Consider the following 26,768-nt stretch of genomic DNA (forward strand, 5'->3'; position numbering starts at 1 on the left):
TGCTCCGAAGTGACTGCCGATGCCAGCCCTGAGCCTTTGACCGTATGCAAACCTCAGAGCATCTTGGCCCATGAAGCTGGGGGGAGGGTAAAGAAGGGGAGGGAATTGGGAGGGGGTCGAGGCAGAGGGAGTGAGCTGATGTTCAGACACTGTCCCAGCCATGTCCCCAGGGTCCCACTCAAGAAAGACTAACCAAGTTCCAGGTCTTGAGAGGTTCTTACAAGCAACAAACTGCCCAGGGCAATGTTTGGAAAACAAGTCAGGAGGTTTGATGCTCTGCTGAGCTGGTCAGTCGGAGAACAGAGTTAGGCCTCCTCACTGTCGGGGTGGTGCGGGGGGAGGGTGGTAGATAGAAGCCCTGCCTCCCCACATCCATCCACCCCACCAGACCCAGACCTGGGTGATTCCAGCCCGCTCACTCCCAGCTGGTTCAGCCAGCACAGGGAAAGGTGGAGGTGAGGCCCACCGGCAGGCAGGGATTTCGACCGGAGGTGAGGCTGGGAGTCCAGTGGATGATGAGAGCCACCCCACCCCCAAGCCTGGCGTCGGGACTCGGGAGTTAGGCTGTTGGATGCGGATCCTGCCTTTGTCACTTAGTGGCTACGTGACCTCCCTCGCCAAGTCATTTAACCTCCTGTGGCCATAACAAGAGCACCCACCTGCCGGGTTCGGGCACTACCCTACAGGTCTAATCCCTGTTGGCACGTGGGTCTGGGCCACCTGCTCTGCCGTGAAAGAGGAACACCCACTGTTCCGTAAAGGGAAAGAATAAACCACCCCCTTGTAAATATACAGGTTTAACCACATGGGCGGCGTCTTCCGGTTGGCCCTCTCTCTGATTCCCTCTCTGGTCCTTTGGTTGCAGAGACCGTATGAAATCCACTCGGCCACGCCCATTGATGAGATCCTCAACATGTTCAAGGTGGAGCGTGTCCACTACTCCTCCACGTGGTGCAAAGGCATGGTCGCCCTGCTGAAGAAGGTAAGGGGACAGCCCCCAGCCTGCCAATCCCAGGGGCAAAAGTCATTTAGTGCAGAAGCAGGCATCCCACCAAATTCTGGAAGGAGAGAGGGAACAGAATGCCAGTGGTGGAGTTGATCAAGTCAGTAGAGCGCTAACGCCACAGCGTGAACGTGGGCACCCATCCAGTGAGTTGGAGAACCACTATCCTGAATGGGGATCTCCCATGCGGCACTGGAGTGGAGTATCCGTTTAAAGTTTATGTATTTATTTGGGGTTTTTAAAAATTTTTCTTAAATACTTATTTTTGAGAGAGAGCGAGTGTGTGAATGGGAGAGGGGCAGAGAGAGAGGGAGACACAGAATCCGAAGCAGGCTCCGGGCTCCGGGCTGTCAGCCCAGAGCCCGACGCGGGGCTCGAACTCACGGACCGCGAGATCGTGACCTGAGCTGAAGTCGGACGCTCAATTGACTGAGCCACCCAGGCGCCCCTATTTATTTATTTTGAAAAGAGAGAGAGAAAGAGAAAGAAAGAGAGACAGAGGGAGCACAAGCAGGGAAAGGACAGAGAGATAGGGAGAGAGAGACAGAGAGAGAGAATCCCAAGCAGGCCCCGTACTATAAGCGCAGAGTCCGACTTGGGGCTTGATCTCAGGAACCGTGAGATCACAACTTGAGCAAAAATCAACAGATTAATTGCTTACCGACTGAGCCACCCAGGCGCCCCTACAGGCTCTGTTTAAATCTGCACCCATGGTTTGGGGCAGCCCTGAGGAGGAGGCTGCCATGACCAGCAGAGGTGACCCTGCCAGGTGCCCTCACACTGGTGTGACCGCAGCCCACCGGCTGGGCGCAGCTGGGACATTTCTACAGTGTCGGGGGGCGGGGCGGGGCAGGCGGCAAGCCGGCAGTGGAGTTCCGACTTCCAGCTCCCACCTGTGGGCAGCCGGGTGCCAACCCCCCCCCCCCCTTAGCACATGCCACGTCCTTACAAATCTCCTGGGGTCCCACCCTAATCGTGATCTGCAAGTGGAAGAATTGCGTGTGTTTGCTCTTCCTAATCTGAGAGGAGGAAACAGGCAGGCAGCCTCCTGCAGCCCGCCGGAGTTCTTTGTGCAAGGCAAGCCGGAATGTTTTCGGAAAAGCTGAAAGCCCCGTGTGGGTGCAAGGTCATAACCCTGGGGCTGCTTTTTATGCCGCACCACCCCTTAGTAGTAGAAACTCTATTTGAGGAGACACTAAAAATCATACCCTTGGCCACAAATGAGGCCACGCCATCAGGCCACAGAGGCCACCGCTTAGCCGTCCGGGGATAAATTTTATTACAGTTTCAAACGCTCCGCCACCAAGCTGACCCTCTCAAGATGAGGTGGCCAATTCTCTTTCTATTTAATTGGAAGCCTCTGCAGGCATCAATGAGCATGGGCTGTGATGGGGCGCCAGTCCTCGAGGACCGCGTGGTGGCTGAAATCCAGTCCCTGCCAAAGAGCCCCTTGCTGGGTGACCGTGAGGAAGCAGCCTGACCTCTCGGTTCCTCCCCGTCACTCAAAGAGGTGAGTGTAGGTGACGCTCCCGGCAAGAGCAACCCAGAGCACAGTGTTGATGGCACACGAAAAGCAGAAGCACCTTCAGGGCGCCTGGGGGCTCAGTCGGACACAACTTCTGCTCAGGTCATGATCTCAGAGTCAAGGGATGGAGCCCCAGGTTGGGCTCCGCACTGAGCGTGGAGCCTGCTTAAGATTCTCTCTCTCTCTCTCTCTCTCTCTCTCTCTCTGTCTCTCAAAAAAAAGAAAAAAAAAGCAGAGGCACCTTCATTTTCCCAGGATTCCTACCTTCAGAGTCCCCGCTAACCTCAGCGGGGCGCACACCTCAAGCAAACATGTTTAAGCACTTCTGCCTTCTGCCCGCAGCTCCTGACCAAGGACCCTGAGAGCCGTCTGTCCAGCCTTGGTGACGTCCAGAGCGCGCCCTACTTGGCCGACATGAACTGGGATGCGGTGTTCGAGAAGGCGCTGACACCCGGCTTTGTGCCCAGTGTGAGTGAGGGTCTCATCCCATGCCACGCCATCCCTCTGCAGGGTCCCCTGCCCTGCTCTGAAGGAACACCCAGAAGCTGGTCCGGGAGGCCTCTGCCGGCCGTGGCCACAGGAGTGCCGGAACGTTCCCATTGCAGTGAGACTTAGTGTGGATTTGGACCTCATCTGCCAGGTTTCTCTCCTTGCAGAAGGTCTTTGTGGGCACGGAGTGTTCTTTGTTTTATGGAGTCACACCCACCGTGTGCATCACCTACCCATTCATCCGGCCACCCACCGCCCCACCAGCCTGTACCCGCTGAGCGCCTACGGACGCAGGCCGTGTGTGTGGCTTGAGGAGGTGACTGGAAAGAAAACACTCTTGGTGCCTGTTGTCAGGGGGCTTGCAGATGAGAGCAGGGCTCCTCAACTGTGCTGTTGGGGGCATTAGGGCCAGATGATTCTTTGGGGGGGGGGTGGGGACCGTCCTGTGCATCCCTGGACTCCATCCACAGATACCGGTAGCATTCCTCGGCTGTGACACCGAAAACATCCCCAGACCTTACGGGGCATCCCCTGGGGACAGCTGCCCCCCACCCCCTTGACAGCCTGCGGGCTAAGTAAGGGTTTGTGCAAAGAAAAAGCCAATAAACCTACAAAGGCACATTTAGTGACCCAGAGCTGGGTCCTTGAGGGACAGTGCGGGGTCTCGGCCAGGAGCACAGGCTGGAGACTTGGGTTCACTACCACGTCTGTGACCTCGGGTGTGCTCGGGAGTGGGGTTCTTCACCCAAAATGAGGAGACGAGAGGGATCCATCCCACGCTTGGGCGGAGTAAATGCCAAGAGGCCTCCAAAGGCTCGGAGCAGCGAGCCCTCGGTCCACACCGCCCTCGGAACCGCTATTTTATTAACAGATCGGCCGGGATTCTGGTCTCGGCTCCCTCGGTTGGCTCCCTCAGAATGTTCGCTCTGGATGTGCCAGAGAAATACACTAGCATCCTTGGTGGTCCCCTTCCACCATGCTCAGGCCAGGTGGATGAAACCCAGGGATCTTGATGTGGTCCTTTATACGGAGCACACATTGCCTCAAACAGCCTCCCTGTTGCCACGTGAGCCATCCCCAAGGCTGGGCGCAGGATGCCCGGATGACCCTCGGGGCCAAATGCCTGCGATCGCCTGTCAGCCTTTGTAGACCTCACCTGCTGCCCTTCCCCAGCCGCACACAAGCACGGTCGTGCACACTCACCTACTCACATGCACGTTTACACTCGTGCATACTCACATGCACCCATGCACACTCACACTTGCACACACTCGTGCAAATCTCATACTCATGCATGCTCACACTCATGCACACTCCCACACAATCACAGGCAGAGGACCCTGCTTCAGCCACACCCAGACGCCTACGGTTGTCCCCTGTGGCCACACTGTTTCGTAGCTGTGAACCTGTGCTCATGCTGCTTCCTCCTCTTGGGGGGACAGGGGCTCCTCTCCTTGTCCCCCTGGCAGTCTCCTGTCCCTTCTTCCAGACAGCATCAAACCCAGGGACTGGCTCATTTGAGGGTCTCAGTAACTGCCTTCTGGAAGAGAGAAAAACTTAAGCATTGTCTCCGATGGGACATCCCCCAGGCCAGTCCTCCTCCCCTCCCCCCCCCCCCCCCCCCCACTTACCTGGAGTGAATCGCAGCCTCCCTGGTCCTGCACTACACAGAGGCCTGTCTACGCTGGCCGCTAATATCATTCTATTACAGTGACTCTGCCGTCCCCCCCGAGAGCTTCAGAGGGCAGGGCCCACTTGCCTCGGCTGGCCTCTGCCTGAGACACACTCCAGAGCAATGGGTAGCCCTAGAAGGCACTAGAAGCTCTCAACGTGTCATTGTCTTAAGTGAACGAGTGATCATAATCCTCCAGGACTCAGTGTGCTGTGTGTTCCAGGCACCGGCCTAAAGTTTCGCAAGCATTATCTCATACAGACTCCATAACAGGGGAGTGGTCTTACTAGAAGTATTCTCATGTTGAGGAACTTACCCAGGTTTACTCAGTGAGAAATTAACCTCAGGGATCTGTATCCAGAGCCTGAATTAGAATGAATGAATGAATGAACGAACGAACGAACGAACGAACGAATGGCAGATAAATCAGGCCAGGAAAGACTTGGGCCTAAAATCCGAGCGGCTTTTTGGGGAGAAGTCCCTGTGCACCTCCAGACTGTGGATGATATAACCACTAGGCTGTATTGCCTGACGGGACTGGCGTCCTGAGCGACAGCCACCAGCTGGATCTTGGGTCCACGGCCCAGAAGTCAGGGGCACAAAACTCCTCCTGACCCAAGTGGGCGAAGCCCCGCCTGGCTCCAGCGGAGGGGCAGGCGGGAGCCAGCTTGGGGAATTGGGCAGATATGGGCCAGAAATAGCATTTTAAAATTAAATTATTAAAAATTATATTTATAGAAGAGGTAGTCCTGACATGAAGATGTGTGTGTGATAAGTGAATAGCATCAGATTGGGAGACTGAACTGGGCCCTGGCAAAACACGAAGCTTCGCGGGAAGGGGGCTGAGGAGGAGTGTGGATGTTAACAGGGCCGGGGGAGGAGACATGGGGATAAATGAACCATGTCTGCCGCGAGAAGGTGTTGCTTCTCTTCCCCAGAAATAAAACGGAAGCAGCACACCCCACACTGGTAGTTAGCCATTACTTGTTGAATGAACGATCGACTGAATGAATGAATGAATGAACACAATCCAGTGGTGGGAGCAACCAAGACAGACCGTGTTTGCTTTTCCGCTTCCTCTCAGAAGGGGAGATTGAATTGTGACCCCACATTTGAACTTGAAGAAATGATCCTTGAATCCAGGCCACTTCACAAGAAGAAGAAGAGGCTGGCAAAGAACAGGTCCAAAGACGGCACAAAGGACAGCTGTCCTCTGGTGAGCGGATCCCCCGGGGGCAGGAATCGCAGGGTCCAGGGAGCCTAAAGGAGGGAGGGGCTGCTGTTTAGCCTAACGGAGGCAACTCACTTCGCCTCTCCAGACGCCTCCATTTGCAGTCACTAAGATGCCTCCGCGATTGGGTGGCTTTTCATAGCACAAAACGGAAAGATCGGGCGCCTGGGTGGCTCAGTCGGTCATGCGTCCAACTTTGGCTCAGGTCTTGACCTCACGGTTGGTGGGTTCGAGCCCCGCGTCGGGCTCTGTGCTCACAGCTCAGCATCTAGGGCACCAGGAATAGCGCCCCTGTGAGCACAGAGCTGTCTGGCATCTGTTGTCAAAGAGGATGGGCACCTTGGCAGGACGTTCTTGAGATTCTCTGCTCCGCCCGCCATCCCGCTTCTTCATCAGGTCTCATGAACATTCAAGCGATTAGGAAGCCACTTCGTGATTTTCCACCCCTATTCCATTCTAACCTGACTTTCAGGTTGGATGTAACGGCTGCAGACTTAGGTCGAGACGAACATCCTCATCGACCGGGTTCCCTTCGGCACAGCCGCCCATACAGTCAGGGCCCCTCCAGGCACGTCGCTCGTGCCCCGCCCCCGGCATCTGCAGCCCCATTGAGGTCAAGCTCTGGTCGTCACGGCCTTTGTCGTGTGGCTCCCTGGATGGTGCCCCGTCATTTACTCTCACCTCTCTGCTCTTTGGCAGAACGGACACCTGCAGCAGTGCTTGGAGACCGTGCGGAAGGAATTCATCATATTCAACAGAGAGAAGTAAGTCCCCCTCCGGCTGCTGCTGGGCAGAGCCCTCCCAGATGGCACGAGGGCTCCCCGGAGAACGGTGGTCCCTGGAGCCCAGCGAAGCCAGCCACGGTGCTGGAAGGGAAGCAGCAGGTGGCCCCGAGTTCTAATCCCGCCTCCGCCGTGCGAGCCGGGCGCCAACTTCACCTGTCTGGGCCCCGGGGTCTTCGCGGGAAGGGGGGGGGGGTAGCGCGCTGAGCTGGCACACAGGGAGGCTGGTGCAGAGGGCGCAGGCTCTCCCGACGGTTCGGTGCCCGAGCTCTGGATGGAAATCGCCCCGGGCCTGCCACCTCCAGAGTAAACTGAGGCAAGTCTACACCTCACTGAGCCTCATCGTCAGCACTGACAAAATGGAAATCCCTCCTTGCGGTGTGGTTGTTGGCAGATTAGATGAGATTGTGGATACGAAGCCTGACAAGGTCGGAGTCCTCTTGCAAAGATTACCGTTACCGTTATTATTCAATGGGGTGAGCTGGTGTGGGCCGGACGGGGACTCTGGCATCACGGGCTGGCGGGAGCCGGGACGACACCAGGTTAGGAGGGGCTCTGGTGGGTTCTGAGCTGGCGGCATGACCGGGGCCGGTCAGCAAAGGACGCAGACGGCTCAGGCTCGATCCCAGCAGGATGCTGTCAGGAGCTCATGCAACTGGGACTGATTAAAGCAGGATTTGGGCAGGAGTGGGCTCGTGGGGTGGGGACTGAAGCCCCACACGTGGGACTGGACGCAGACCCGTTCCATGTGACCGACACCGAACGAGGCCTTGGGCTTGCAGAGCCTAAGGGACGCGCTTCCCACGCTCCGGGAGAGCCAGGTGGGGAAGTGCCAGCTTGAGCCCTGGACATCACAGGACGGCGCCACGTTTGCTCCCAGCAGGTGACAGCAGCAGGAATGTGTGCCAGAGGGCAGCCCAGGCAGCGGCTCTCACACCAGGTGCCAGGCTCAGCCGGGCGTCGGGGAAGCTTCCCAAGCTGCCATGCCCCGCTGAGTCCTGAGGCGGGGGGGAGGGGAAGGGCACGGGGCCCCAGGAGTGAGGACGGTACACAGAAAGGCAAAACGGAGGGACACAGCTGGTGAAGAAGTTTGATCTCCCGGGACATCACGGTGTCAGTGGAAGGTGAGGGACTCCGCCCAGGATTGCGTGGGTTCCGGCCAGTGGGCCGCTGGGCAGGGCAGGGCCCCATCCTGCACGGAGCACCGGGACGGGCGAAGGAGCAGCAACCCGACATTTGTCCCGGGCGGCCACAGCTCTCCGACTAGCGGCCGGGTGCCCAGGTCAGCCCAGGCGGGCACACCAGGCCAGAAGAGCAGGCCTCGCCACTGGGGGCCCATGTCTGTCCAGTCCCCCTGTTCTGGCCAGCAGGACGCGAAGGGCCTCTGTGACCACAGTCCGTCAGACCTGGGGAAGGTGGCAGCCAACATGTGGGTGCTTTCCGAGCTCACCACCCTTTCCCTGCGGTGGCGCAGGGTCCCTTCCCCGGCCTAGAACTCTGGCCCCAGGAACTTCTGCTCACACCAGCTCGAGCACATTGGACCGGGGCTCCAGGCAGCCTCGTTCTGGACCCTTCCTCCACTCAAGCATGGACTGAGGCGTCCTCAGAGAGCACCCGATGGCAGACGGGAGCCCGTGAAAAGGCTGAGCGGTGGCGGACCCGAATAGGCAGCCGTGGCGGCCGCACTGTCCCGTGTGCCGGGAGACGCTTCATCTGGAATCCAAAGAACCCAGATCATTTCCTTTCAAATGAACATGAAAATGAGATACCCCTCCTTGGGTTATTTACGGGTCACATCTGGCTGCTCTTAGCAGAACCACCACCCTATAGTGGCTTTGACCAGTAAGATGTTCTTTCTCACGGGGAAAAGTGAATTGATGGGGGAAGTCGCCCGGCCATGCAGAAGACCCCTCAGAGATTTGTGGTCATGCATTTAAAGGGAGGCTGGCGCGGCTGACAGGAGTTGGCAAAGCAAAGAGAGAGAACAGAGTCATTTTCCAGATGGGGCGGGGGGGCGGATGGGCGTGTGCAAAGCAGGAGACAGGAAAGTAGACGGCTGGCCTCAGGGGTGGCTACAATGCACCCTGCCTCCCTGCTCACCTGGGCTGCCCACCCTCTCCCTCCCCAGGCCCCGAAGGCTCTGCCAGGCTAGCTCCCACCTGCCATGTGCAAGTATCCAGATGAAGGGCCCGGCTGCGTACCCCGGGATGCTGTCTGAGCACCGCGTGGGCCCCTCCGGGTCCAGCCGCATCCCTGCTCCACGATGAACGTGGGAAGGGGACCACGTTGCATCCACCGCCACCCTCTCTGCTGCAGTTTCTCATCTGTACAATGTCTCCATTCGCGAGCACGGTGTGCCCCAAACCAAGAGTCTTCCTTCTAAACCAAGAGAAAAAAATGGGACCTGTCTGTCGCCCACCCCATTCTGCAACCCCGTGTTTAAAGCACCTGCCATGTTGGCACAGAGGACCTTCCTGTCTGACATCAGCCAGTGGCCAGTGGCCTGACTGGGTAGGGGACCCGGAGATGCTGAGCCAGGCTCCCCGTCACATCCCCTGGGGCCTCACCGGCCCCGGCAGCCTCCAGCGGCTAGCGGCTGTCGCTTTCCTTGTCGGCAGACCAGGCCATCCGCTCACAGCACACTGGGCCAGGCTGCCGCTGTGCATTGGGCTGCAAAGGGAATCAGCAGGGAGCGCGTGGTCACATCGGAATCTCCCGGCTGGGGGGGGGGGTCGGTGAAGCATCTGACTTGGGCTCAGGTCCTGATCTCATGGTTTGTGAGAGTTCGAGCCCTACGTCAGGCTCTGTGCTGACAGCTCAGGGCCTGGAGCCTGCTTCTGTGTCTCCCTCTCTCTCTGCCCCTCCCCTGCTCATGCTCTTTCTCTCAAAAATAAACAAACATTAAAAAAAAATTTTTTTTTAAATCCCCCAGCCGGGGGTAGGGGGTATTAGCATGTAGGGTTGCCACACCTGTTATGTGTTGAATTGCACCCCGCAAAAAGATATGTTGGAGCTCTAGCCCCAGTATCCTAGAACGTGGCCTCATTTGGACCTAGGGTTGTTGCAGATGTGGTCAGCTGAGATGAGGTCATGTCAGAGTAAGGGGCCCATCATCCAATAGGACTGGTGTCCTGATAAGACGAGGCACAGACACAGGGAGAAGGGCACAAAGTTCGCCAGCAGCCTCCAGAAGCCAGGGGAGGGGCCTGGACCAGACGCTCCCCACAGACGCTGGCGATGCATTACAGCTGCCTTAGGGAACGGATACAGTGCCCTCTGAGCCAGAAGCTGAGAGAATAGGCCTGGCGATCTGCGTTTTAACATGTTCTTGGTGTCATGCTGATCCGTACTTTGAGAACTTCTGCTAAGAGAGACCAAGCGTGCCCACACGGGGCCTCTTCTGGTTGGTTCTGAGCTGGCCACAAGAATCCCGATCTAAAACTGCAGACCTTCCCAGCCGTCTGTCTCCCTTGCTCTGGGGTTGGTGACCTGCATCTCCGAGCCCTCACGGGCTTAAGGGCGCTCCCGGGGGCCTCACCCCTGCACGGCTGCCTGGACGTGTGCTTCGTCAGCTAGAACGAGCTCTTGAGCAGACAAAAGTTCCCCTCCCCCCATGCGATGAGGAAGCTGTCCTCAGCAGGCAGCCCCCGGGGGCATCAGCCAGCTCCTGGAGGAGATTCGCACTCAGTCCTTTAACAGATGTGCCCTAATCTCGGCCTGGACCCTGAGACACCAAAGTGGGTCCAGCGGGCCCTGTGTCCTTGCCTGCTCGTAGCTAGCACAGGCCACCGTGGGGATGCGGAGGACGTGCCCCTGGGCCTGACCTCTCTGGGCCTCAGTTTCTAAAGAGAGGGCAAAATTCAAATTCGCACTGCCTAATATTCTAGAAACACAACTTTATTGCTGAGCTGAGACCTCAACTGGCAAGAGGCCGCCGAGCCAGGTGGAGCATCTGTTTCAGGGACTGGTCCAGGGATGCGAAGGCCTGGGCAGCTGAGGCTCCCATTAGTTTGAGAAATGGCGCCGTGGGTCCTGTCCTCCTATTTCTGGCCAGAGATTCGAGCTCAGTCTTTCCAGAAGGTCTTTTCAATAGCATTTGGCGGAGGTTTGCAGAATAAGGAGCCCCTGGTGAGAAAGGAGTTTCAGGAGCTGAATTGCCTATCTATCTGTGTCATCTTGTAAAGAAATCAGCATTTTAAAAATCACATTAAAGCCACGTCTGGAGGCCCTAAAAATGTTGTATTTAAAAGATGTGGGCTACTGCATGTGTGGTACTTAGTGATACTGTTAACGATGGTCAGTGACGTTGGTGTAGGACTTTATGGCTTCAGATCATGTTCCTTTAATCCAGATTTGTCAGCCTCGGCCCTGTCAACGTCTGATGACTACTGACGTCAGTTGTTTGATGTGGGGACTGCCCTGCCAGCTTTCGTGGCCTCTGCCCATTAGACACCAGTAGCACGACCAAAACTGACCCCAGACACGGGCTGATGTTCCCCAGCAGACCAGTTGCCCCCAGTTGGGGGTCACTGCTTACTCCTTACTTGCCACACTTTTCCTGAGGGGCATATTAGCGTTCCCAACGTCTGCAGGTCTGAACTGGGATATGAAGGATTTGAAATCTGATCTTCCAACCCCAGACCCTGGGCTCTTTCTGCTGCGTGTGTGTTCATCCAGCTCTCCGGGAGAGGTTTACTCAGCATCTCCCGGGGGTTGGATACAAGTGGGCATAGCCGGGAGCAAGGCCCTGTTCTCGTGGGGCTCACGCTCAGGTGGATTGAGGAGCTGAAGGGAGGGGGTACTTTCCCTAAGCGGCGTCTTTGAGGTGTGCCTCCAGCGCGTCCAGGCGGTGCAGCGGCTCGCGTGTAGCGACACCTTTTTATTGGGCACCTGCTCCATGCGATGCAGTCAGTACGTCCATCATGTGGGCCAGGCGCTTTTACTCCCCCATGTAACAGGGGAAGAGGAGCAGACGAAACGTGAGTCGAGGGCACATGACTAAGAGGGCTGGGGTTCCATGGAGGTAATCAGGCTCCGGGGTCCAAGCACTAAATCGAAATGCAAAACGGTCCATCGCCCTGCACATTTAATGTGGAACAAGGAGTTTCCACTAGCTCTGTAGATGGCGTGTGTTGGTGAATCCGGACACGTTCCAGGTGCAAGATGGTACAGGTTAACGTGACAGCGGTCTGTCCTGCTTCCCCATCCTGAGAAAACACAACAGCGAGCCACTGCAGGCTCGACTGAGGACGAAGGTGGGAGGCCTGGAACAATGACAGATGAATAACCAAAACATGATTAAAGTTTGGTGACCTCATCTTCCTCGGGGAGGGGGGCTCCCTGGAGACCCCAGGCAGTGAGATAGGGACCCTCTATTGCGGCCTGGAACTGTTGGGGGAATGGAGGGTAAGCAGCGTGAAGTTACGATTCACTTCAGGCTTGGGAACTGGATGAACGGGGCAGGCCCTGGTCCTGCTGCCCTCGGGGCTGTGAGCATGGGGGGCAAGTGGGGTGGGGCGGGTCCCAGCCTCTCTGCCCCTCGGCCTGCGCATCAAGGGCTGGCCTTGACTTTACAAGGTCTGTGCCATTTGCAGAGGACTTTGACTCCCCTCTGATCTCCTCCCCATGGGGAAGGCAGGAAAAGGTTATATCTGCATCTCGTGAATTAATCAGTAAAGGAGGAACCTTCACCTTCACCACTGGCATGTCCTCTACCCCCTTTGCTAGGAAGAGGTGAACTTCAAGGACCCCGCATTCCAAAGTCAAGGCCAGTGCATTTTGGTTCTCTCTAGTCTTCGGTCCAGTCTGTGTGGCCCCGACGTCATTTATAGGTGAGCATAGCCAGGACAGGGAGCCAACAAAGAGCGGAGAGCACCTCCTTTCTAAACCATGGGGTGGCGGGAGCACCCGCAGCCCTCTGCTCATTCTGTTCTCGTCACGGCTCCATTCACGGGATTTTTTTTTCATACCATTTCACAGTCAGAGAAATCGATGAAAGCCTCACTCTGACTGTTGTGGCATCTCTGAATCTCACAAGAGTCTTGAGGCTTTACTGCCCACTGAGGCAGAGAAGAAGAGCATAGACGACTGTGGCGGGTGAGGCCAGGCTTTCCGGGATCGCTGCTCCGTGAAACAGGGTGGCGCCTTTCCAAAGCCCAGGAAGACGGTCAGGGAAGATCAGCTCAGCGACCTGGAACAGCGGGAGGAATTTCAGCCACAATTGAAGGGGGCCCGGCAGGTGCTTGGATTGCAGAATCCTGATAGTTGCATGAAAACTCTGGATCAGGAAGTCACACGGGAGGCGGGGCCCTCTGCCAAATCCTTTAAGAGAAACTGAAGCCTGGTTTAAAAAGGGCTACTGATCCTGGGGCATGTGGGTGATGCAGTCCATTAAGCGTCTGACTCTTGATCTTGGCTCAGGTCATGATTTCACTGTTCGTGGGTTCAAGCCCCGGGTCGGGCTCTGTGCTGATGGTGTGGAGCCTGCTTGGGATTCTCTCCCTTTTTCTCTCTGCCCCTGCCCCACTTGTGCTATCTCTCTCTCTCTCTTTCTCTCTCCAAAATAAATAAACATTTTAAAAAAATTTTAAGGGCTACTGATCCTGACACATTCACCCCCCAGTGAAAGACCCCGGAAAATACAGCATGGCAGGTTTCCAGTGGGCCAAGAGGCAACACACGGTCCCTCACAAATAGCTGAATCCATACAGCCCTGTTTCTCTTAGAAGCACATGCTGTCACTGGTCTCCTCAGACTTCAATTATTTAAAGTCCCATCTTCTTTCACCTGCAATTAGTTCTCCAGAGTAAAATATGCCCATTTTGTATGGGAATATTTATAGGCCTTATTAAGTCCTTTGTGAAAGGAGGCTGTGTATGAATTTGAAAATTAGGAACAGGGATCTAATGGTCTGTTTTGAAGTAAATACTGTTGTTGTTTTAATCCTGGTCTAATTTTCTCTCTGTGCCATCTAAGAATCTCATTGCCAGCCGATTAAATGAAAGAATACTATTGCTTTGTGAATATATTGAAAACCTGTTATATGCCATGTGCTGGGCTTGGTACAGTTACATTTCATCTGAAATAAATCCTCACCATAACCTTGATTTGTAAATGTTGACATCTAGAGAGAAGGAGTCAGGTGCCTGAAGTCAGCGGTCAGTGTTTTTGCAGAGTTGGGATCCCACATAGTCCGGGGTTTCTCAAGCTCGTATTCTTTCCACTGACTCTTACCTTTAACTGTTTTAAATGTCAGAACTTTAATTAAAATATCCAAGGGAAGCAAACAAATGGTGTCACTCAGAATGTATGTAAAAAACAGAATACAATGGAGGAGGGCACCTGTTGGGATGAGCACTGGGTATTGTACGGAAACCAATTTGACAATAAATTGCATAGTCAGAAAAATAATAAATAAATAAATAAACAAATAAACAAATAAATAAATAAAAACAGAATACAAACAGTAAGATGGTCTGAAATAAGTGCTTAGAGGCAACTGGCAACTTCTCTGCGGGTCCTTAATGTTAATGCCCTCCGCTTTCTCTAGCTCTGGGCCGCCCCCAGAATCCTTATGAAAAATCCTCATGTTTTCCGCCTGAAATGGCTCTTTTGTTGGTTGCCTTGTGTCCCCCAAAGGGGTATGATGAACTCCTGACCGCCCCCCACCCAGTACTGTATTTGGAAATAGGGTCTTTGCAGAAGTAATCAAGTTAAGATGATGTGAAACTGGACTAGGTATATCCAATGACAGGTCTCTCTAAGGAGAGGGACATTTGAAGACAGAAGTGGCCACAATCTGAGGGATGCCAGGGATCGCTGGCAAACACTGGAAGCCCGAAGACACAAGGAAGGATTTACCCCAGGCCCCTGCGGACACCTCGGTGTTAGACGTCTGGTCTCCGAAACTTTGAGGGAATATATTTCACGCAGTTGCTGGTACATCACCAGGGAGCCGTGAGGAGCATACACGCCTTCCAGGGACCAGTGAAGGCTCCGTGCTCGGCAGTCATTAACCCTTGATTCCTCCCAAATTTTTAAAAAAAAATTTTTTTTCAACGTTTATTTATTTTTGGGACAGAGACAGAGCATGAACGGGGGAGGGGCAGAGAGAGAGGGAGACACGGAATCAGAAACAGGCTCCAAGCTCCGAGCCGTCAGCCCAGAGCCTGACGCGGGGCTCGAACTCCCGGACCGTGAGATCGTGACCTGGTTGAAGTCGGACGCTTAACCGACTGCGCCACCCAGGCGCCCCGATTCCTCCCAAATTTTAACCAAAATGTTAAGCGTGCCTATTAGTCTCAGAAAAGTTATTTTACAAAGAGTGCAAACTAAAAATTGTAGTGACTTCTGAAGTATGGACGTTTGACATGTAAATGAATTAGTGATATTTTAATACATTTAATAACCATACACTTATGTGCCATTGCTTCCCCTGGAAGACTTGTGGCCCTGGGAGGTCACAAAGACAGACACCAGCATAAATGGTGAATTCTCTTGAGGCCCTCGTGGCTGCTAGGGTTGGAAATAAAAAAAGCAAATGGCTTAGGTGAAATGGGACTCTCGCTCGTTCCTCCTTCCAGGGAGTCCTGCTTCTCTGTACATTGAGGTCGTTTTCTTTTATGGTAAACCCGTTCTTTCCACACAGTGGAAGACACAGTGCGGAGACCTCGAGCCTCCCACCTCTAGCACCAGACCCAGGAAAGCAGACAAAAGAGGAAGCTGAAGGAAAGTCACCAAGGAGAAAGCTTGCTGGATCTCAAATGCAAGAATCCCAGGACATGGCTCTGATTGGCCCCACTTGGGTCAGGTGACATTCCCTGGACCAATCAAGTCTGGCCACGGGAGGAGGATTCTGATTGGCACCGCTTGCATCAAGTGCCTGCCCTTACCCCATCAATAGCTAAGAGGAGGAAGGTAAGGTCTATAAAAAGGCGTCAGCTCCTGTCTCGGCCGAGTTGTGCAAAGGCAAAACAAAGGCAGTGCTCTCCACTTGGAAAATGGATTGATAGGGTGGAGTTAACTGAGGCCGGCAGAGGAGAGAAGAAGGAGTGGCGCATGTTGAGGGCTAGGGCAGATTAACAAAGAAAGGGCAGGTGATCCCCCTTGACTTCCCATCTGACCTCCTCTTCCTCTGGGAAGGTGGAAACATGGCGACCGTGCATGGATGGGGGTGGGGAGGATAAGCGGACAGACGGAGCTGATGGCCCAGGCACGGAGGTGAGCGGCCCCAAAGTGTACCTCTCCCTCGGGCCCCTCAACTGTCAAAGAGTTCATTCCTGTCTGGAGCCACAGGGTTTCCAACCATGGCAACTCTGCAACCCAGAACCAGACTGAGGCCATTATTCACCAACAGACCGGTGGCTGGACCTCCAGATCCCCTCTCTGAGCCTACACCGCATCTCGGCGGCTCATAATGAGGGTTTGTTTCTTATCTGCACCGAATGTCTATGGCAGGTCGGGGCGGGGGCGGGGGTGCTCCTCCCACAGCGCCATCATCCTCCTCACTCAGGACCCAGCCAGCAGCAGCATCGCTGGAGCATCACAGTGACAGAGGAAAGAGACTCTGAGAGGGTCTGGCAACAGCACTGCTCCAGTCTGTTGGTCGCACTTTCTACTCACACTCATTGGCCAGAATGAGTCACACAGCCCGCCCAGCCCCGGGAGCCCCGAAGCGAGATCCTGCCAGGCGCCTGGAAGCGGGCAGATCAGAACGTTTGGTGACTGTCCATCCACTAGGCTGCTGGCTCAGGCCTTTCTTGTGCACCCAAGCCAGTGGGGACCCAGGAAGTCTCTCCCGTCAGCCTGCTCAGACACAAAAGATCAACCTCACCTCTAGACCCAGAGAGGAATCTGCTCGGGCAGGAAGAAGCACGGGGCTGGGAAGGCGGGAAGAGCGGGGTCCTTCACTGGAGTCTGGGCTCAGGTCTGAAAAGCGTGTGACCTACCACCAGCTGCTATAGCTTGACGGCCCTTTCTCCTCACCAGGGGTGCTGTTGGTTCTTCTCCAGAAGGTGGATGCAGGCACTGAATGAGGAGGTGTCGAATGAGAACGCACACCCGATACATCTCAATCCCCATCACCCCCACGGGATGGCTGTCCCTGCTGTTTGCCCCAAGCCGATCTGCTTGCAAAGGGGTGGAGAGAGGGGGAGGATAGTAAGACAATCCGCTCCACTTTGCTATCTCACACCCTTGGTGCACACCCTACGTTTGCTTCAGGCAGCGGCAGATAAAACAGAATTGTAACAGCTTCTGGCCAAAGGCTGTTATTGAATGTGTGAGATAAGAATTGCAGAGAAGGCTGTCTTCCCAGGAAGTGATGAGATTTCAAAGTAGAACAGCCAGTTACGCTGAGTTTTTACCGAAGGAAGAGACACCTTACAGAGACCGGAAAGCTGTTTTTTCAGCCCGAATCCCAGAGGAAATACTCCCAGGAGACTTATTTGAAAAGGCCCCTCTGTATGTCCCACCGCTCACACAGTGCGGCGGATTGGGGCTACACGGAAGCCACCGCGTTTCCACCTGGACACTGGAAGAAGGGGGAAGAGGGGACACGGCCACCTCAGCTGGAACAGTGACCTTCCAGTGTTCCCAGCTGCTCAAGGAGACGGTGCAGGGAGCCCCTGGGGAACAGATACCCCAGCTTGACTCCCCCTGCTCCTGATCTCTGCAGCCCCCCACCCCTTGGCTAAGCTCGCTTAAGCCAAGGGCGTGGGAGCCTTCAATATGCACCACCCCCACCAGATTCCTAGGCTGCAGATTCCCAGGCTCCCAGCTGGGTTGAGTGGATCTGGGGGGACAACGGGAGATGGTCAGCCCCGGGGGCTCCTAAGAATTGAAGACAGAGAAGAATTCCAGAGAGCGCACCAACGGCCAAAGGAGAGCAGCTGGCATACGGCAGATCTGTCTTGGTTCTAGGTGGGAGAAGGTTCTAAGGGTCTGAGCTATTTCCCCGTGCAGGAAATCTCGGGCGGGGTGAGCAGCAGGGTCCTGCCCAGAGTGGACTCTGCCAGGGATGCCAGAGAAGGGATTCTTGCGGAGTACACGCCAGTGACTATTTATCTTCCTTTCCACATCCACCTCCCAACCCCACCCGATAACCTTTGTTCGGTTTGGCATGGGCTCTTCCAGAACTTCCCTGGAACTTCAACTCTGGTTTTCAGGAACCACAGAGAGGCAATATACATAACAGCTAAGAGCACAGGTCCTGGAGTCAGACTCACCGGGTCTGAATACTGATCCCTGCTAGCCTTGTGACCTTGGGCCTCATGCCAGGGCACCAGTGTCCTCATCTGAAAAATGGGATGTAAATGCCAACTTCCTAGGGTGGTTGTTAGGACAAGTGAGTTCACACGTGTTAAGTACTTAACGGCCTCTGCTACGTAATCCGTGCACGCTACATGAGTGCTGGCTAATGTAATTCATTACATACAGAATTACCAGCCCATGTCCATTAAGTGCTGGGTCAAACATGATTTTGCCATAATTTTTAATTCACACACACACACACACACACACACACACACACATAACAACCTGTCCCAACTCCCTCAGCTACAAGAAAAAAGAGCTTCATGCATGTTAACTCAGGTGAACTGTTGCCCACAAGGGCTGAGACTCACCAGTTCTGCAAATGACAATCCAATTTGTGTCCCGTGAGGACACTTGTTGTTTCATTTAATTACAACTGGCCTTCTTTCCCCCTTGTTGATGGTGACACAGAGCCTGCCAACCGCTGGGCAAGCACCCTGCTAATGAAGGGTGGCCATTTATTCCTTTGTTTGGCCCACCCATCCTTCCGGCACGTTGACCGTGTGCCGGGTACTGTGTAGACACAGACGGCCGTCTCCAGTGGATGAGAGACAACATAACAAGGCAGGAAACCTGGTTCCGGTCTCTGGTTCCACACCCTGGTCTTCCCTGGTTTGTGGACCCCTCTGCACCCCGCCGTGACTCCTGGGCCTGGATTCTGTCTTACTCAGCCCGTTGTCCTGTTTCACCCACTTTCTGGGTCCTGACGCTCAGCCATTCCGTGTGTACCCCATCCCAGTATCCTCCACTCCTCCAGTTCTTCTGCCCTGACCCCCTCCCCACCCAGGACGTGGCCTACAGAACCATCTCTGGGGGCCTCCATGCTTGGAGGCTTCCATCAGAACTATGACAGGCAGTTAACTTTTACTTCCTGATCCTCAGTTTCCTGATCTGCAAAATGAGAGTATCTCCACAATGCGATCATCATCATCATCATCATCGCAAAAATAGCTGCCCTTTAGGGATGCCTGGGTGGCTCAGTCGGTTAAGCATCTGACTTCTGCCCAGGTCATGATCTCGCGACTCGTGAGTTCGAGCCCCACGTCGGGCTCTGTGCTGGCAGCTCGAAGCCTGGAGCCTGCTTTGGATTCTGTCTCCCTTTCTCTCTGTCCCTCCGCTGCTTGTGCTCTCTCTCTCTGTCAAATGTGAGTAAACATTAAAATTTGTTTTTAAATAGCTGCCCTTTATAAAGTAGCTGCTATGGGAAAGACGGATGGCACACAGTGGTTCATCTTCTCCTGTCCCTGTGCTGCAGATGAAGAGAGAGAGAGAGACTTGAAGAAGTTGCAAGTCCCCAGCCACTCGGCCAGTGATGGCGAAGCTTGGCCTCTGATCTAATTCTGCTGAGACTCCTAAGCCTGCACTCTCCTGATACACCCCTTTGCCTCTCCATCCACCTTTCTACACAATCCAGGAAACATACATGGGGAGAACCAGTGGGATGATATCAATAGGTGTGAAAACGCTTTAAAATGGTTTTCTTTCTCGAAGCTGATGGCACAAACGAAAACCCGGCTCTCATGTCAGAGGCAGGGCCTTACCTGCGGAAAGCCCGTACTGGATGGATGTTGGGTATTAAGCCGACTGCATCCAGCCTGTGTGATATAGCTTGATTTTAAATTACTCTGATTGCTAATCATTTTATTTTACTCTCTCAGATGCTTTGCCTTTGAAAAATGCCTCCAGCCCGATTTATTACGAATTTTAATGTGTGTCCTCCTCTCCTTGGGCAAGGTTTGCTATCCTAGAGTGCTTCCTTCTAGCATCTAATGGTGGAGTTCGGGGTGGGGGGGGCGGGTTGAGGGAACTTGTGTCTGTCACTCGGAATTCCGGCCACAAAGCTGACAATTAATTTGATAAGTTGGCTGAGAAAATTAAATGTTCCTGCCATTGCAGGGATAACCAGCCAATTTGCATCAGCAGACTTGAGCTCTGCCTAGTAGGATATGTAAAAGCCTTTTTCATTTCTTCCCATTACAGATAAAACCGGGCTGTGGGCTAGTCATAGAAGTGAGCTCTCAGGGCCACAACCATATGGTTTCGTATCTCTTTCTCGGTTCACGGATTCCTATTTCAGCAACACGAGCCATTCTAATTCCTTCAGAGCGTGGAAAAATCATTCCACGCTCTCTTCCCTCCAGGTCCAGATTGGACGGCATAGGAGTCAACGGAAAGAGCATGGGTCTTGAAGAACGATAGCCCTGGGAGTCCAGCCTCCCAAAGTCACGTAGCTCGTAAGTGGCAGCCCCAGGGATGGAGGCTGGCTCTAAGCCCAGACCCTTGGTGCTACGCTGTGGCACTTCCTTCCAGCAGAGACTTCATCACAGTGAATGTTCGCTGTTTTCTCTCTGCCCTGCTCCACAGCCCCTTCAACTGTGAGCCACAGACCGTGCTAGTGGAAGGGTAGGGGGATGCACGGGTTGGTGGTGGGTGGGTAGGTGGAAGTGTATTGAGCAGATGGGTGGGTGGCAATGATGAATGGAAATATGGGAGTGGATGGATAAACGGATAGGCAGAAGGGTGATGGGTGGATGGATAGTAGATGAATAGGAGATAGATGGGAGGGGGGTGGATGGGGAAATGGGGGTAAATCAGGAGATCGACAGATCAGTGTATAGTGAATGGATGAAGAAATGGATGGATGACTAGATAGATAATTAGGTGGATGGGGGGATGATCAATGGATGAGGCAGATGGATGGGTGTTGGGTGTTTATAGGGGAGGTGAGTGGCTGGGTGGTAAATCGGTAAGGGTGTGAGGGGTGGACAGGTGAGGAGGGATGAATAGGTGGGGTTGGGGGTGGGACAGATGGGTGGACATAATGGAAGTGGATGGATGGATGGGGGATGGATGGATGGATAAACAGATGGAAGGGCGGATGGATGGAAGGGTGGATGGATGGATTGGTAGATGGATGGATGGAAGGGTGGATGGATGGATGGATGGATGGATGAACAGATGGAAGGGTGGATGGATGGATGGGGGATGGATGGATGGATGGATGGATGGGGTAGGTGAATAGGCAGATGAGTAAATAAGTGGATGAATATATGGATCGGTGGGTGGAAAATGGATGGATTTTCCTGGGTGGGTGGAGAATGGATGATGAATGTTGGTGGGTGAGGGGCATTGCAGATGTAGTTGGAAGAATGCAGGCTTTGGTGTCTCCCGGAACTCGAGTAGAATCCCAGCTCCACAGGCTCTAGGTGGATGGGGGGATGCCCAGAGAAGGGTCCCTCTTCCTTGATTCGGCCACCTTGGTTCACAATGAATCTGATGGTAGGTTGCCAGGGGCACGCATGCCCCGTACTTCATTCAGTTAGTGCTGTAGGGTCCAGTACTCACGGTCACAGTATTTTATGTATGACGCTCCACAGAAGAAGGCGGACTTGAAGCTGCTGGTTCTACTCGTAAATAACTCTGGCCAAAAGAAGGGGCCAGAGTGCCTAAACCATCAGCTCCAGAGAGGATGCTGGTCCACACAGCAGTGTTCTGTTTGTTCTATTTCTGTGCCTTACCTCACTCCTGTCCCTTCATTTCAGAACCCCTGCCTCCCTCCCGCTACCCCCATTCCATACAAATCCTTAAAGCCCAGCTCAAACAGGAAACCTTCCCTGCCCCAACAAGATTTCCAAATCCACCTCTCCCTCATCTGCTCCATTCTTTATTATGCAACTTTTGAAGCTATATTTTGTGTTATAATTAGAGAAGGACTGGGGTGTAGAGACAGCAATGCTACCTCTGCTGTGTTTGAACATTTAACAGAAAGTGGTAATGGGATTCGTGTTTATCTTGTGATACACCCAGAGAATTACATGGTATTATAGTTATGAACCAAAGAGGAACGTCCTGCTTTGGAAGTGCAGGCATCTGCCATTTAGGTTCTTAGCCATTTGAGTTTTCGACTTTTCCCTAGTTTTTATCTGATTTTCTTTCCAGGAGTGCCTGAGAGAGTCCCTTAAAACAAAGGAGAGGAAAGAGAAGGGACAGGGGAGGAAGGTTCCCGGGAAGTTCCCAGCCCTGCCCAGGAAGTCTGACCACCCCCTCTCCGCATCCTAGAAAGACTCTCCCTGCCCCACCCACTTTGTCCTCTAGACCCCAGGCCGCCCTCTGGGTGCTGACGCCTCCTTCAATAGGATGATGACTGCGAGCCCTAACCATCTTTCCCAGGTGTGCTAGCTGGACAGCTGCGAGCCACAGGGGCACAGGGACCGCACACCTGCTCCTCGGCCCTGCGGGTGGCCCAAGGGTAGGAGGCAGTGGCCACCAAGTTTCCCGTCTTAAAAATACTGTGTTGTTGCTGGTACTTCAGCATTACCTGAAGAGCTCACTCCAGCCCTCACATTGTTGCAGACACTAGAAGACCCCACCAAGCGTGCGCACGCACTCACACACACACACACACAAACACACACACTGTGACCTGTCAAGGCCATGACTGTGTTGTAGTCACGTGCATGTTTGCCGAGTGAAGTGGCTGTTGTTTACATCTTTCATAGGTCCACACTCTGCTGGACGGAAGCCACTAATGTTAAAAAGTAAATTCAGTCTGAAACCTGCGTCCTTCAGAACAAGGAGAATTGTGGCAATATGGGGCACCTGGGTGGCTCAGTCAGTTAAGCGTCCGACTTCAGCTCAGGTCATGAACTCGCAGTTCGGGAGTCCGAGCCCCACATCGGGCTCTGTGCTGACAGCTCAGAGCCTGGAGCCTGCTTCCGATTCTGTGTGTGTCTCTCTCTCTGCCCCTCCCGCACTCACACTCTGTCTCTGTCTCTCTCAAAAATAAATAAACATTTAAAAAAAATTTAGAGGCACCGGGTGGCTCAGTCGGTTGAGCGACTGACTTTGGCTCAGGTCATGAACTCGTGGTTCATGAGCTCGAGCCCCACATTGGGCTTTGTGCTGACACCTCAGAGCCTGGAGCATGCTTCAGATTCTGTGTGTCTCTCTCTCTGCCCCTCCCCCGCTCGCACTCTGTCTCTCTCTCTCTCTCAAAAATAAATAAACATTTAAAAAAAATTTAGAGGCACCGGGTGGCTCATTCGGTTGAGCGACTGACTTTGGCTCAGGTCATGAACTCGTGGTTCATGAGCTCGAGCCCCACATCGGGCTCTGTGCTAACAGCTAGGAGCCTGGAGCCTGCTGCTTCGGATTCTGTGTCTCCCTCTTTCTCTGCCCCTCCCCTGCTTGCACTCTGTCTCTCTCACTCTCAAAAAAAAAAAAAAAAAAAAAAAAAATTGTTTTTAAATAAAAATTTTAAAAAATTTAAAAAGAATTGTGGCAATATTATTATTTCCAGCCCCATAGTGGATATTTCACACACATGCTCTCTGATTCCCTTAGCCTCCTGCCAAGTGAATGGGATAATCCCAGGTTTACAGAGGGAAACTGAGGCCCAGAAGAAGACAGCAGCTTGACCCACGGTGCCCAACTAGCAAGTGCTGAGAGCTGTGTTCTTCCTGGTCTCAGACTTCTCCCTCCCTCCCTCCCTGAAGGTCTCCATTTTATTTTTTGCCTGCACCATGCACGCGGTGACAGTTCTAGGATCATGCGTGAACGTGAACTTGAAGGTCACAAAGAGAATGATGTTGACGTCTTAGATGCTGTGGAGGGTGGCCAGCTGTGAAGAAATGCAGGGCTGAGACTCATGCCCCCTTAACAGTTTGTCGTGGGCCATTTTGTAAGGCTGGGTGCTCATCTGTTTGGATATGTATTTGGGGTATAAGTTGATTAGTGGCCATTGCCCGTTTAGATGGTAAACTCCGTGAGGACAGACAAGAGGACTACTTTGCTGGCCAGGGTCTCCCCTGCTCCCCTGCATGGTGGCTGATACATCAGTGGGCATTCGATCACAGGCGTGAATGAATGATGCGCGGGGGCTCATCACCAACACCGACGGTGTGAGCTTTGCAAATCGCATCCATGATCTCCCGCAGACTTCGCAGGGAGTCATAAGGCAGGAATCATTATCCCCATTTTCCGGAGATAGGGTAACTGAGGCTCTGTGTGTTAAGTATCTCACCGGAGTGCACCCGACCCAGGCTTCGATCCCAGGCCCGCCTGGGCTCCAGGGCGCCACACTCTGGGCCCATAGCAGCCGTGCCTCCCAAGCCAGGGGACGGCGTGGGCGAGGGCTTCCCAGTTGCCCTGTTTGTCCAAACGCGTCTCCCGGACCTCCCGCCACCCTCCGTTCTATGCCACCAACTCAGGTCTGTGCTGTGTTTATTTGCAGGCTGAGGAGGCAGCAGGGGCAGACCAGCCAGCTCTTGGACACAGAGGGCCGAGCTGGGAGCCAGACCCAGGGCAAGCTCCAGGACGGCTGCAACAACAACATCCTGGGCCACGCCTGCTCCCGGGGCTGCAGCAGCTAAGCCACCGCCTGCGGCCGCCTGACGGGACTGTGCGCATTCCCGTCCTGCCCACCGGAAGCCCCTCTCTGTGCCACGATGGTCCCTATCTCACTCCTGGTAACACCAGATGCAGAGACAGCCCTGGGCTTGGAGCTGGGAAGCCCGGGTTCTGGTCGCAGGTGCCTGACGGATTCTCTGCGTGACTTCGGACAACCTTGCCCTTCCTGTGCCTCAGTTTTCTGCATCTGCCAAAGGGGTTAAAACAGCTGTCTGTCCCACTTCTACAAGGTTATTGGGAGAAACCAAATAGGTAGGAGACATGCAAAATCTGTGACATTTATGAAATTGTTTACACAGGCAAAATAGAACCTTGATATTTGAAGTCCACTCCCATCCCGCAAGGCAACTAGGCACCCCCTCCATTCCCACGATTCCCACATCCTGGAGCAAAACCGGAAGTGTCTTCATTTGCCGCCTCTGGGAGGCCGGTCTTTCTGACCCTCTAAGGTGGCGTGGCCGCGCACCAGCCTGGTCCCCTAGGTCCTGATGCTACAGGTGCGTGTCTGCCCTTCTTCACAGAAGACCGCCTCCCACCTGTAATCCCAGCAGGCCCCCCCCCCCACCCCGCACTGGCATGGCAGGTGGATGCCCTTCAGAAGGTCAAGTCACTGACCACCATTTTGAGAGTTCCTCCCAAACCCAGTCCCACCGCCAAATTCTGAGTCCCCGTCCCCTTTCTGGGCGTCTTTCCTGTGAAGGGTGGGAAGTGGCCTCCTCAGCATTGTCCTAAAGAGGGTCCCCAAGTGCCACGGATGAGGTGGCTCTGTATTGAGGAACAAAGAAGCGTGGGTCACCAAGAAGTTGAGTCTAGGAGGACAGTGGAGTCGCACAAGGAACAAACGGCGGTGGGACCTGTGCGGGCAGCACTCTGCCCTCTGGATGGGGAGACGCCGTAGCGCCGGGGACCGAGCTTCCGCGCGGCGTCAGGCTCGTGCTCGGAACCCAGCCCTGCTGTTTACCAACCGGAAGACCTTAGGCAAACGGCATAATCACTTCGGTGTCGTTTCCTTGTTTCAGAGCGGCGGTGATGAAGCCAGCCTTGCAGGGTGGTTACGGGAGTCGGTGGCATTCTGTGTGTCCCGTGCCCAGCACAGGGCACCCACTGCATGGTAGGCACTTTGTGCCCGCGTCACCGTCATCGTTTGCAGAGACTTCCCTACGCCACTCGTTTGGCAGGTCACTTTCCGCAGAAACGAGTCCGGTGGTTTGGCTTCCTTGAGCTTTTGTTCCCGGAGTCTTGGAACTCCGTCCATCCCTGTCGACATTCCGCTGTGGTTTTAGTTTTCCTTCCAACTTCCGGTTTTTACTTTTTACATCATCAGTCCACCCTCGGGGCCGTCCGTGCCATCTCTCCGAAATCTTAAGAGACGTTTTAACGGAGGGTGTGGTTTTCTGTCTTTAACCTTCAAAAAGGAGATGCTCCTAAGAGTCCTCCTTTCAGCCAAGCCTACTCCTCGATTCCGTTGCCCACGTCAGTCTGCTTGTCTTGCGCACTCGTCGTTCTCCGTCCCCCACCGGCACTGTCCTGTTCCCTTCAGGCAACCGCAGGGCTGCTTCTCTCTTCACTGTGACCCGGGCAGCACTTAGGATTTCTTGCTGGGCTGAGTTCATGAATTAGGGGGCAGGAGCTAGAAGTAAGCCCAAGAGACACCAGATTTCCTGGCTGTGTTTAAGTTGATGTTGTTTCTTGTTCAGAATAAACTATTTCTTGGGCATTCCTTCTTGCGACGTTGTTCCTGTTCGGGGTTGGGTGGGGAGGGGCCGTGTTCCTCTTAGAGCCAAAAGGCTCTAGTTGAATTGGAAACATAGAGACAGGAGGGGGAAGGACACCAAGTTGGTAATGTGTTTACTTGACTCCCAATAAAATCAAACTCGATCCCAATTTGTATTATTATCATCGTTATTACTCTCATCATCACCATCATTATTTTACACTATAAAGGTGCAATCCGTTTATTAGAGAAAAAATACAGAAAGTTTTCCACCTAGAGCAAAAAAACTCTTAAAATTTCAAATTACACAGCTCAAACCTCTATACAGCACATGTGCGGGTGCTGATAAACCATGTACTCTAAAGCACAGACTTCTGGATTTCCCGCCTCCCTGCTTTTGCCCACCCCCTTGTCCCTGCCTGGGATGCCTTTCAACTCCCACACCCGCACATCAAAATACATGCCTCTCCGGGGTCAATTCCACCCCTTCCACGATGGCTTCTGGTCTCCTGACCACACTGACTAACCCGAGCCAGACATGACCTTTTCCACGTGCTTGCTCACGCACTTTCACTTTCCCTTGGCTCTGACGGCCATTAACTGCACAGTAAGGCGACTTTTGCCCATGGCT

General features: G+C 54.0%; 1 protein-coding gene across 8 annotated transcripts in view; it reads left to right on the forward strand.

Moving 5' to 3' along the window:
• STK32B (serine/threonine kinase 32B) overlaps positions 1-26,143 on the forward strand; it is a 387,425-nt gene extending 361,282 nt beyond the window's left edge. For 6 of the 8 annotated variants that reach the window (XM_053217584.1, XM_027033772.2, XM_027033829.2 and 3 more), the window contains 5 exons: positions 866-982; positions 2,871-2,996; positions 5,774-5,905; positions 6,620-6,684; positions 24,248-26,143. In XM_053217584.1, the coding sequence (XP_053073559.1) occupies positions 866-982; positions 2,871-2,996; positions 5,774-5,905; positions 6,620-6,684; positions 24,248-24,386 (579 nt within the window). In that variant the 3' untranslated portion in view covers positions 24,387-26,143. Of the gene's footprint in view, positions 1-865; positions 983-2,870; positions 2,997-5,773; positions 5,906-6,619; positions 6,685-8,830; positions 14,742-20,156; positions 20,250-24,247 lie in introns of those variants that run through there. The other 2 variants (XM_053217583.1, XM_027033784.2) reach the window with 2 other exon arrangements.
• Positions 26,144-26,768: the final 625 nt, after the last annotated feature.

The sequence above is a fragment of the Acinonyx jubatus genome, chromosome B1, assembly GCF_027475565.1.
Source record: "Acinonyx jubatus isolate Ajub_Pintada_27869175 chromosome B1, VMU_Ajub_asm_v1.0, whole genome shotgun sequence".
In the NCBI taxonomy this organism is placed as follows: domain Eukaryota; kingdom Metazoa; phylum Chordata; class Mammalia; order Carnivora; family Felidae; genus Acinonyx; species Acinonyx jubatus.